Raw genomic sequence first — 12,487 nt, 5'->3', positions numbered from 1 at the left:
AGCCTGTCCAACCAGAGTGTAGCAAGAACAAGAGGAAGCCCGGGGGTGGGGGGGGACCTTGCACAGTTTTCCTTCAGTTAAATGTACTGAGCACTTGGAATAAGAGGGATCCCTCAGGGAACAACGTGATACTAAGGCTAAGCCCTGCCTGTCTGCTGCTGACATGGGCAGCCAGCACCCCCTGGACCCCGAAGTTCACCCACCAATATGATAGCTGTTGAGTTATCTCTCCGCATCTCAGAAACATTTGCATTCTAATGTGGATTCCATAGAAAAGGTTTAAGAACTGAATAAAATCTGTGGCAGGACCAGAGGTCCTGGCAGGCCCCCTACATGACACACTATGCAAGTTCATGAATGCCTCCCTGTGTTTTTCCGAGAGATGGGTCAAGTTGTTTCCTGGGGCAGGCGACCCTGATGAGCAGAGTACAGAATGAAGTGGTGTATAGACAAATGGCTGTAGATCAGGTGCCTTATCCATCTTCCTGGAGAGAGGAGAAAGGTGTCCCATGTGGTAATACTAAAATTGGCGATATGAGCCGGGCGGTGGTGGCGCACGCCTTTAATCCCAGCACTCGGGAGGCAGAGGCAGGAGGATCTCTGTGAGTTCGAGGCCAGCCTGGTCTACAAGAGCTAGTTCCAGGACAGGCTCCAAAACCACAGAGAAACCCTGTCTCGAAAAACAAAAAAAAAAAATAAAATTGGCGATATGATGTATTATTATTGTTGTAGCCTAAGCTTTAATCAATCCTCTCTTACTGAAGGTTTCCTAGACATCTCTTTGCTTGCTTCTTAGAATAGAATGGGTGATGAGAGTTGGTAGGATCATTTCGCGGAGGAGAAAACTGAACAGAGAGGCTAGCTAAATGAGTGTCGTGGCTGGGGTCGGAACATAGGTAATCAATCCGGGCTCTTCTGAGCGAGCACACACTCTTGTTGTTTTATCACTGGTGTCTACTGCTCATCACTTCTCCCCACCCACGCCAGTTGTCCTCCCCAAACACCACCACCCCTTGGCAATTCTTCGTTTGAGTCTTGGTTTCTGGAGCCACACAGAAGGCCCCTGATCATTCTATATGTGCGGGGTTTTTTTTTCTTCCTAGAATGTATGAACTGAGCTGCTACTTGCCTCAAGACAAAGACCTGAAAATCTCTGTCTATGACTACGACACCTTAACCCGAGATGAGAAGGTGGGAGAAACGATCATCGACCTGGAGAACCGCTTCCTTTCCCGGTTCGGGTCTCACTGCGGCCTTCCTGAGCAGTACTGTGTGTAAGTTGCTTCCCCGTGAGTGGGGGGGGGGCTGCTGTACCCAAGGCTCTCTCCTGGGGAGGCTGTGGGACTCTGGCTCCCTCGGTGCCTCGCTTCAGTGTGCCACGGCTCTTTTGATCCATCGAGTGTCATTTTTGACAAAATTATCTGAGGATGACCTAGGGCCACCACATTGCCTCGTTCATATGATAGTCTGTTGTGTTGGTCGCTGGAGCAGAGCAGAGCCGTGCATATGACACAGCTGTCGTCAGTGCTCTGAGATCCAGTCTCTCTCCTGTTCCTGAGCTCCTGATGCCAGGGTCTTAGGCTAGCCAGGTGTCATGGCACGGATTCGCTAGCTTTTAGAAACAGCGATTGATTGTTAACTACCAACTATCCACCGTCCAACACCCCCCCCCACCCGGCAAGGATTTTATGCCCAGTGTCCCCTGCTGCTAACCAGTGGCTCTCTGAGCATCCAATGAGACTGCAAGTCACTTCTGGTTTTTAATTTGCCTCTCTGGCTATGGTGATCCCAGGTTCCTCATTTTTGTTAAGGAGAGAACTGGACATAAAAAAATAAACACGATGAGTTGGCTGAAGCCAAAGTACTGTATGGGTTTTATACCTCTGAGAGAGGTGTCCAGGAGACACCGTGTGTAGACCTGTCCCTCCCCTTGGACAGAGGTGCACTTGTGTGGAACACTGTGCCTCTGGAGTCACTCCAGACTTGTCCACAGTTCTGGAGTCAACACCTGGAGAGATCAGCTGAGACCAACACAGTTGCTTCAAAATGTAGCCAGGTTCAAAGGCTTCCCACCCCCAGTCCTTTCCGAAGACGGAAACAGGATCAGATATGGAGGACGAGACTACCATCTGGACGAATTTGGTGAGCAGAAAGCTGTGGCTGTAAAGCACAATGTGATAATCTGCTTCTGTTGCTGCGTGGGGGAGGGGGCATGAGCCAGGGCAGCACCTGATGATCCCGTGCAAGACCCTATGTCTGACCTGACCTAAACAAAAGCCGCAGGTGTCCCAGTGGACACGTTTTCTTATCTTCCAATTTTCCTGTAATACATAATCAGTTCAACAATGTTCCAATGACAGTGAAAAGAGATTCCACCCCAAAGAGACTCCATCACAGACAGGTGCTGGTAATACTTGGGAGGAAGAGGCAGGCGGATCTCTGAGTTCAAGGCCAGCCTTATCTACAGAGCAAGTACCAGGACAGCCAAGACTACACGGAAAAATCCTGTCTCAAAAGACAGGAGAGAGAGAGAGAGAGAGAGAGAGAGAGAGAGAGAGAGAGAGAGAGACAGAGACAGAGACAGAGACAGAGAGACAGAGAGAGACAGAGAGAGACAGAGAGAGACAGAGACAGGAAAGACAGAGAGAGTTCTAGTTGAACTTGGTCTCATGGCCACATCTGACTAGTTGCAAGGGGGGCTAGGAAATAAGATGGTTGCAAGCCTGTGCTACAAAAGTAAATACAAACTATCCCCCCATTCTAGTATGCTCTGCGCTCTGCTAATGGCAGAATACAAGGTAGGTGTGAGCCTCAGTAGGGAAGTCCCCATAGCCAGGAGCCGTTTGTATCCATTTAGTCCTGCACAAGTCCATGCTGACGCTGTACATACTGGTGATGCCTGACCATTTTTTACAAAGTTTGGGATGATATTTTGCAAATTGTTGGGGACTGGATTATTCCTGACTGTTCCTAATTCAATGTGACTTTGCATTCCAGAAGCCAACAAAACCCTGCACCAGCACCTCGGGGCCCCTGAAGAGCGTCTTGCCCTGCATATTCTCAGGACTCAGGGGCTGGTCCCTGAGCATGTGGAGACAAGGACTTTGCACAGCACCTTCCAACCCAACATTTCCCAGGTAAAGGGGGACCCACCACCTGCTCATCAAATGCAGTGGCAATCACTGATGGGCTTGCCTCTTGAGACATGCCTTCGTCCTTTTAAATACGTAAGAAACAGAAAAGAAACTCAAGCTAGTTTCATCCCGAAGGAGTTTATTGCAAAGATTTTCAGGGATCTCGTTACATACCCACAAGAGATTATCTACGATTCAAAACCAACTCAAGCCAGGGTCTCCCTTTGTCTTTGTTTCTGGCGCTGGCGAATCCTTTCATTGCTGCTGCCACCTTCCTCTGAGTCTGGGTGTCGCGGAGCCCTGCGTACTTACTTCTGTGTTGTGTACTCAGGGATCGGGTGTCCCAGTCCGTGTAACCAGGAGAGCAAACTGAGCTTGGCCTGACTTGGGGAAGAGGTACCTCCTGAGTCTAGAGAGTCAAGGAAGCAGGGGCGCAGTGCACAAACAGTAGGTCAAAGGGACCGTACAAGTCAAGCCCCAGAATATGGGCCTCGTTTCTGGAGGAGCAAAGTGAGACACATTCAAATACAATGTAATCCATGTAGAAGCTTCGGATAGTGGATGCTTCCAGGCTGTATCTGCAGAGATTTAGGTACCAGAGGCCTGGAGTAAAGCCAGGAGTGTGAATTCTAATACACACCTCGAGGGACTCTGGTATGAGTAACTAGGAACTCACACTTTAATAAATATTAATTTACTAGAAGCAAATATCATCAGTACCTACTATAAGACTATAGACATGCTTGTTTTGTTTTGTTTGTTTGTTTTTATTTTTTTTTCAAGACAAGGTTTCTCTGGGTAACATCCCTGGCCTGGCTGTCCTTTTACCACTCAGAAGTGGCCATGGCTTCTAGATAACTGTCACATTTGCTTTCATCCTGTGCTACATTTTGATTTCTTGATCTTATTCCTTCTCCTTTCTGCTCGAAGCCTATTTATTCTGCCCTCCCACCTCCCACCCATCAATCCTAGATGGAGCCTGGAGAGTTGACCAAGTGAGGAAGCTTTCTTCCTGAGAAGGTTCCAGCCCGCCTTCGCTCCTGCCTGCAGCCTTAGACTCAGACTGCGGCTTAATCTTAGGCGACGCCTGGATGCCTAATGTCCTGTGGTGTGCCTGATGTATGGCGGAGCCCTGAGCCTAGAGATTAGTTGGAAAAGCATCAGGATCATAGTAAAATATATTCCTTTTCAAGGGTTCCAGGTAATTCATTTTGATCGCAATGCCTTGGGAAGCCAATCCAGTGGTTTCCTTGGCAAACTTCTCAAAGACCAGTCTATGTTTGTCTGAAGGCAGAGTCCATACAAGATCCAAAAATAATGTAGAGACTATAAATTGATTTGAATGGTTGGATAGTTGTTTTTTTTTTTAACTGGCATTTGTACCTGTCTGGAAGAACATTCCAGTGGAGCAGAAAGGCTCGGTCCATAGTAGTCAAAGATCAGACCAGGGCCTCACCAAGATGGCAGCACAAGTGTCAGGACAGGCCCTGCCCCTTCTCTCATGAGCTTCTCTTCTGGCGTGGTGGCAGTGCTAACCTAAGGAATATTCTCTTTTTGGAGACCGAGTTATTGTTTTAGAATCGCCTCACAGAACTAGGTTGTTTTCTCTTACGAAGTTTATTGCCATTTTTGTCAGCGGGAAGTCCACTGGGATTGAGACTGAATTTGGGAAGCAATGTGATAGCATTGGCGGCATGAGGGGGAGGACTCGGTTTTAAATGCTTGAGAGTAAGTGTGTGTGTGTGTGTGTGTGTGTGTGTGTGTGTGTGTGTGTGCGTGTGTATGCGTGTGTGTGTGCGCGCGCATACACACATGTGTGTGTTTGCAATAGCAGCTGAGAAACGGGTGAATGAGCTCTATCACTCTTGGAGTGAGAATGGAAAGTGAGTGGCCTAAATCACACTGTAGACTAGCTTAACCTTGGTTTACTCTTTCATCCATTACGGCCTTCCATGTGGAGTAATAAATCAGCAAGTCCTCAGAAGTGGTTTCTCTTAAGAAATGGGATGGAAGAAATGATTTTATAGTTCAGTGGCAGAGGGCTTTCCTAGCATGTGGGAAGACCTGGGGTCCATGCTCAGCGCTGCCAAAAGAAAAGGAAAACCGTGGTTTCTCCCATATGTGACTCCCGCCTTCTTTCCTCTGTGTATGGTTTAGGGAAAACTTCAGATGTGGGTGGATGTCTTCCCCAAAAGTTTAGGACCACCAGGCCCCCCTTTCAACATCACTCCCAGGAAAGCCAAGAAGTAAGTAAGCCTAAGCCCCGGGTTCCCTGGAGCGCGGACTCCGTCTAGGACCAGAAGCAGCACTCTCCTAAAATGGGTTGTGTTCCAGGTACTTCCTGCGTGTCATCATCTGGAACACCAAGGACGTCATCTTGGATGAGAAGAGCATCACAGGGGAGGATATGAGTGACATCTACGTCAAAGGGTGAGGACAGCAAACAGACTCCCACAAGCTGGGGAGTGAAATCCTCTTTCACTAGGCGCCCTGTTGGAGGTGCCCACCCATGTGTTCTTGGTATGACCTGCTATGGGAGTGCCCAGACAGCAAAATGCAGAAGGGGCAGAGAAGAAAAATCTGTCTAAACGGTGTCTAGGGGTGGGATCCCTTCTCAGCTCTCAACTGTAAGAACTGACAAACATTTCTTCATCCCTCTTTATTTAATCGTTCTTTGCTAAGCAGAGTTACTTCTGAGACTCCTTAGCTACGTAGTTGCTTATTTCTTTTTGATATTGCAGACAACCAGCCTTAAAAACCCAATAAAGCTCTCCAAATTTCCTTCCTATACACGTTATTGCCCATAGACAGTGTTTGTGAAAAGCAAGCAACATTGATAGGTTTTTACGAAATACTGCATTCCACTGACTTTTGCTGGATGTCTTTCTCCGATGTGAAAAATGTCGTGCTTATTATTTTCTTACTTGTTTAATTCCATTTCAGGCGGTCTGTGTTGTTAGTTTCTGCTCTGCCATGATCATAGGTCCATAGATGCTGAGAATGGTACTATGTGGTGAGAAACAACCAGTCTTTGTAGTCAGACCCCCTGTGTGAGAATCCTGGCATCTTCCCTGCTAGCCAGGGAAAGTCAGACATGGGCAGCTACTCGCCTGTGCAGTGAAGATAATGATAGCGCTACTTTCTGGAGATAGCTAGAAGATTCCAGGACTCACAGCGTGTAGTTTAGCCCCTGGCAGCTGGCGTGCATTACGTGGGTGTTAGAATTATTGCTCTTCCACATGGACCGAGTTCTTCCTTCCTTGATATGTAGGAGATAAGACGTGTTGAAATGTGATCTATTCATCAGCGAGAACAAAGTGCCTTCGTGATCCCTAGTGAACTTCAATCACAGCTGAGTTAAAGACGTAATGACTGTCATTCAGACGCATGTAAGCTTCATCAGGTTCTCAATTACTGTTTGCTGTTTCAGGGCGTCATTACCATTCCCCCAGGAAAACTAATCCCAGCTAATTAGAGCTATGCAAATTTACTTGACTGTCAGAAGAATATTTTTTTTTTTCTTTTCAAATCAAGGCAACAAACAAAGCAGTGGTGGGCTGAGATAAAACTAGCAGAAGAATAAAACTCAGCCTAAAGTTGTTTGTAAAGTCTGGAATTACATTCTGAACACCAGGACTGGGAGTCCAGCCCAGAGGTAGCAGGGCTCCCTAGACTGAGACTCTGGGGACATTCTGCCATGAGTTGGTTGCTTACTTATTAGTTTGTCTTTTAGATGGATCTCCTATAGCCTGGATTGGCCTTAAACTCTCTGTATAGCCAAGGATGGCTTTGAACTTTTGATCCTCCTGCCTCTGTCTCCCAAGTATTGGGATTACAAGTGTAGATCACCATGATGTGCTTGGGGCTGAAACCCAGGGCTTTGTGCATGCTGGGCGAGTACTCTACCAACTGAGCTAAGAATCAGAGTTTGCTCTCCAGAAGTGCAGAGAGGGGGAGAGGGATCTAAATATTATATGTGCAAAGGTGACTGATACATAAATGCAATGCCTAACCAACATGGCACATGTTGACGTTACATATGAAGTGATACATGCTTGCACCCAAGCACATGTAATGAAAGTATTTGCCTAATTAACATTAAAATTAAAATTAAAATGAGAGAAGCCTTACGAAAAAAAAAAAGGTGGGGGTGGGGAGAAAGAGAGAAAAAGCCAAAGAGACTGAGAAGTCTTGGGTCAGATGATGGTGAAGTTTTAGGGCTGGGTCAAAAGGTAAAGCTACCAGGATCATATTAAAAAAAAAATGTGGACTCTTCAGTAAATTAGTTTAAAAGTTAACAGTCAAATAGAACCGTGGTGCCTGGGAGGATGAAGGGGATTATGGTAGGGCAGGGGAGTGAGGAGATAAGGGGAAAGGTTGGATACAGGGGTGTGGGCGTGTTCCTGGGGGTCTAGCCCTCTACCACTGAATTTCAGACACCCAGTCTCGGGAATCTTCCTAGTGATTTATCTAGAGAGTTAATTAACCAGCGAAAGAGAATGCTCAGGTAGTTGACTGATAACGCTGCTGTAGCTGACAATGGGGCTTAAGGCTAGCAAATGGTATTATCATCTCCCTAGTCAGAAGGAGACTAGCGGCGTGGACTTTGAATTAGACGACCTGGGAGTGCAGACCCACGGCCTGCTATGAGTCTGAAATCACTTCCGGAGCTCCGTTTCCACTGGGAGGAATGAAATGACAAGTGCCTAGGTCATAGGAAAAATCAGAAGGCTGAGATGAGGATCCGCTTCTCTGAGCTCTGACCTCTAACTCTGTCAAGGACAGGTGGGACCCCAGGGTCCAAAGCTTCACAGCTAGGCTCTCCCTGCCGTGGATCTAGAGGCTGGTTCTTCTCAAAGTTGGAATTAAAGGTGTGCTCCACCGCACCAGGCCCGGCTGGAAAACAGTTCTTAGTTTCCAAACAGAAGCAGGCAGATGCGACAGCGGCTTCCTTCTGGACACATTTGTTCGTTCCGTCAACAGGGAGTTTATCTTATATCCACTCCGTGCCAGGCACAAGAAAAAAAGAAATGTTTCCAACCGTCTAAGTTAATACGCTGTTGACGGAGAGGGCTCTTCTCAGCGAGGCGCCTGGAAATAACAGCTTGCCTCTTCCTTGCCTGGTTCATTAATAAGATCATAGTAAATTTTGAGAATAATAAAAAAGGAAGCTGCAAGATTACTTGCTTGGTGCCTCTTTTTGTTTGCTGAAGTTAAATATGGGGAAGGAGACGCTGAAATTTTGAGCTAACTTGCATTGGTGGAACCTACCAGCCCCGATGATAGACGCTAATGAGTCATAGCTGTGAAGCCCCAAATCATAGCCAGCTACAGCTTACCCAAAATAGAAGCTACATTGTTGATGATATTTTCCAGAAAATTTCACCTTAGCTCTGCTAACTACAGTCTAAAGGGTTTCCTGCTTTGGTTTTAAAGGAATTCTATTTTATTTGGCTCCAACCTGGGTTGGATGCGACTCGCCTCCATAAATCACTCCCGGCCTGTGGATCCCTGGAACCTGCCCAGAGAAAGGGCCTTGCTGCTGCTCTCCTCCCCCTAATCACAGCACAGTTTTGCAGTCAGATCCCTTGTCAATCACCGCGAACTGACTCCATTTGCCTCTGCTTTACAGCTGGATTTCCGGCAGCGAAGACAACAAGCAGAAAACAGATGTCCACTACAGGTCCCTGGATGGCGAAGGCAATTTTAACTGGAGATTTGTTTTCCCGTTTGACTACCTCCCGGCTGAGCAGCTCTGTATCGTGGCTAAAAAAGTAAGCCTTGAAAGATGTGGGCAGGATGTGGACATTTTTGGGTCGGGCTTGCCCCGGACCTGGAAGGTCACCGAGTCCAGCTCCCTCTTGGTAGAGACAAGGAATCTGGGACCCACAGAGAGTAGAGCCTTGCCCATGGTCGCATAGCTACAACAGGTATTTATTTGTTTAGTTAGGATTATGAGGAATACCATTTCCTTCCTGCTACCTGTTGGCAAGTCAATAGACGGGGCAGGACAATGGCTTTTGTATCACTGTACACACGTGTTCTGTATGGAACGAAGAGATGGCTACTCTCCGTCTTAGGCCAAATACAAGCCAAGTATTAGAGGTGAGGCGTCCCTTTTGCTGCCCTGGTTAAGCCACGGTATCTGCATTCCCTCACTCAGAAACACTTCCAGGAGGGTTGAAGGCCCCAGTGGACTTAATTAGACAGACTTTCGGTTACAGAACTTAGACCAAAAGAAGTGATTTATTGGTTCCCATTCCTAACCAGTCCAGCGTTGGCTCATTTTAAGAACGTCTGGAGCCCACGTCGAAGCGATGCCTTTGGAAGCTGGTCCCACATTCTTCTCCCTCTGCTCTCTGTCCTCTATGGACCTCACTTCCAGGCAGGCTCTTCCCTGGAGGAGGAAACATGGTAGCCGGCGGCCCAGGCCATCACCCATCTTCCCAGCAAACCACCACAAATAGAAGGGAGTGTCAGAACTGACATCCTAGAACTGGAACCAGGGCCTCTGCCTACCAGAGACTTGTGTCCCTCCCCGAACCAACAACCACTGTGGCCCAGGAGGAAGTGCTCAGGTCAAGCACTGGGATTAGAGATGGGGTCAGTCTTTGGCTACTCCACCATCCCACCCCACCCCTGCCCAGACTGTACTAACTGGGGAAAGAAGAGTTCTCCAAGGAAAGTCCTGATCCTGAGACCTTGGTAAACAAACCTATGACCTCAGTAGGCCTCTGGTCCCATCCCTACCTTCCATCTCTCGTCATATCTGCTCATATCACCTTCCCTACAACCTAAAAAGCTGTACCTGCCCTGAGTCCCCTTGCATCTAATAGCCCTACCCACTGTGGATGCTGCAGTGAACACTTCCTATGTCAGATGGAATGGAGCCTACAGAGGTTCAGAGGCTCAAAATGATGTCGACTTGTGTATCCTTTCAGACACGAAAGCAGTGTAGGACAGAGATGGGGATATTTGGGGTCAGGCCTGAGAGGTGGTTCCTTTTCCTTTTAACCCACATCTAAGGCTATACTTCTCTTCCCTCTGTGGTGCTTAGAGCATAACCCCACACTTAGGACAGCCAGTCAGGGACTAGTCGTGTGGGCTTTCAGAGCCCCTGGAGCTATCCCTAAGAAGGAGAGCCTTCCAAGAGTATGAAAAACGAGGGCCAACCCCACAATCTTTCACATTTCCAAATCACTGGTGGAATTCCTGAGCTGCCCAGGCCAAAGGAACTCAGGTGTAACTGGCAGTGGAGGTATATTCTTAACTAATGTCTGGGCTCAAGCAGGGACTAGAGGTGGGAACTTGGCTGTCTGTGTGCCTACCTTCAAAGTGAAGGATCGGAGGGTTTTAAGTGACCACAAGTATATAAAAGTCCATGGTACTTTCCAAAAGCTAAAAATCCTGGGACATTTTAATATCTGTATTGAAACAAAAGCGGAATCTGAGCCCTAGATTAAACCCACTGCAAATGGGTACAATGAAACTGTCAATCAAGCCTTGGAGATGGGGGTGGGAGTTTGCCCAACAGGGATAAAGGCCCAGTGATGACACCGTGGGCTGGCCCACACTTCAGGAGGGCCACAGCGGAGTTCAGGGGACAGCAGTGGCAGCAGGAAGTCACACTGATAGGAATACGTGAGAAACCTGCTGTTTGGGAACTTCCTAGGATATCCTTGTTGTCACCCGCTGGTGGCTTTGAGACTGCCTAGGGAGTCTGTTGGCCTACTAAATACCAGAGGAAGGTCAGGCTGTCCCACAGGGTGTGGAGGTGGAGGCCCCAGTCTTATCGCGCTATCTGCAGCTAAAGTGAGGGTCTCTGAGCCCACTGACCATGACCATGTGAACCGTCTGTGTCTCTCCCCATTTTAGGAGCATTTCTGGAGCATTGATCAAACAGAATTTCGCGTGCCCCCTCGACTGATCATTCAGATATGGGACAACGACAAGTTTTCTCTGGATGACTACTTGGGTACGGCTTACGTCACCCACCGTCACTCCTCTACCGCGGAAACCAATTACAATCTGGGAACACCTGTAATGGGGGAGGCGGGGATGTGCTCACTGACTGGGTGTCCTCCAAGGGGTGTGGTCTGCTCGTGAATGCCTCCCCTTTTCACTAGCTCTATTCGCTCTGAAGGCCTCACTGGTAAGCTAGAAAGATAAGTACTCGTGCTTGCCTAGCGAGAGCCAAGAGTTCAATTCTCGGGACTGCATAGACAGGGAATGGTGCTACATGCCTTTAACCCCAGCACTTGGGAGGAGGATGCAGTAGGTTTAGGCTCAGGCATTCAAGGCTGTCCTTGGCCATATAGTGAATTAGAGACCAGCCTGGGCACAGGGAGGTTGCCACAGCTCTGCCTCCACTTTCAAGCAACCCGCACTCTCTCTTCTTGGTACTTCGGAACCATCTTTACTAGTTCGCGCCTTGCTCTCAGCAGTTCCTGATGTCCTCTGTGCCTCTTTCTTCCCTCCTCCCCTACGCTGTTCTTTTCCTTTTCCTTTTTTTTTAAAAAAATATTTTATTTATTTATTTATTATGTATACAGTGTTCTGTCTGTGTGTATGCCTGCAGGCCAGAAGAGGGCACCAGACCCCATTACGGATGGTTGTGAGCCACCATATGGTTGCTGGGAATTGAACTCAGGACCTTTGGAAGAGCAGGCAATGCTCTTAACCACTGAGCCATCTCTCCAGCCCCCACTGTTCTTTTCCTTAAGCCCACCCTCCTCTGGCCTCGAGGCCCTCATCGCATGCACACTACCTAATCTTTCTTGTTCTCCCTTCTACATTTTAAACCCAAGCATTCCCAGAAGGTCTCAGAAGGCCTCCTGATTCTTCTGCAGTCCCCCCTACCCCAGTGATGTAAGCCCTGGCACTTCAGCTGATGCTGAAGTTCAACTTTTGCCCATCATCTAACCATGTAAGGCTCCTAAACCAGGAACAATAAGTGGGGCCTCTCACAGCCCTTCACAAAGACCTACGTGAAGCTATCCAGGGGCTAGAGAGTAAATCCCTCCTCCCAGTCCACAGCAGAAACTGTGTCTCTCCAGACACCCTGATCCTGGCTGGGATTTCTCATTTCCTGGTGGGGATTTTTGGGTGAATTATGTTCTTTCAAGCTCCCGTTTCTGGGGTCACTCCAGGAGAGAGCTGTACCAGAATGTTCCAAGGAGCGTCCTGTGTTCCATGCACCTAATTGTCTTTCCCCAAAGGCAGTGAATGACCTCTGGTCAGGGTAGCTCAAAACCACAACTAGTACCTCTCAAATACAAAGGCCCTGAGCTCAGTGGAAATTTTATGTGTAGATGTTTAGTCGATCAGGGTTTATAGAAGAACTGTTTATGCTC

The 12,487-nt window shown here is 48.0% G+C and overlaps 1 protein-coding gene across 2 annotated transcripts in view; it reads left to right on the top strand.

Annotated features, from left to right (window-relative positions):
* Myof (myoferlin) overlaps window positions 1-12,487 on the top strand; it is a 139,918-nt gene that overhangs the window by 122,415 nt on the left and 5,016 nt on the right. For both annotated transcript variants that reach the window (XM_075973937.1, XM_075973936.1), the window contains 7 exons: window positions 1,104-1,274; window positions 1,994-2,142; window positions 2,998-3,137; window positions 5,292-5,380; window positions 5,469-5,564; window positions 8,767-8,908; window positions 11,010-11,109. In XM_075973937.1, the coding sequence (XP_075830052.1) occupies window positions 1,104-1,274; window positions 1,994-2,142; window positions 2,998-3,137; window positions 5,292-5,380; window positions 5,469-5,564; window positions 8,767-8,908; window positions 11,010-11,109 (887 nt within the window). The remainder of the gene's footprint in view (window positions 1-1,103; window positions 1,275-1,993; window positions 2,143-2,997; window positions 3,138-5,291; window positions 5,381-5,468; window positions 5,565-8,766; window positions 8,909-11,009; window positions 11,110-12,487) is intronic.

The sequence above is a fragment of the Microtus pennsylvanicus genome, chromosome 5 (genome assembly GCF_037038515.1).
Source record: "Microtus pennsylvanicus isolate mMicPen1 chromosome 5, mMicPen1.hap1, whole genome shotgun sequence".
Lineage (NCBI taxonomy): Eukaryota > Metazoa > Chordata > Mammalia > Rodentia > Cricetidae > Microtus > Microtus pennsylvanicus.
Note: the sequence above shows the minus strand (reverse complement) of the source record. Positions and strands in the feature narration are given on the sequence as shown.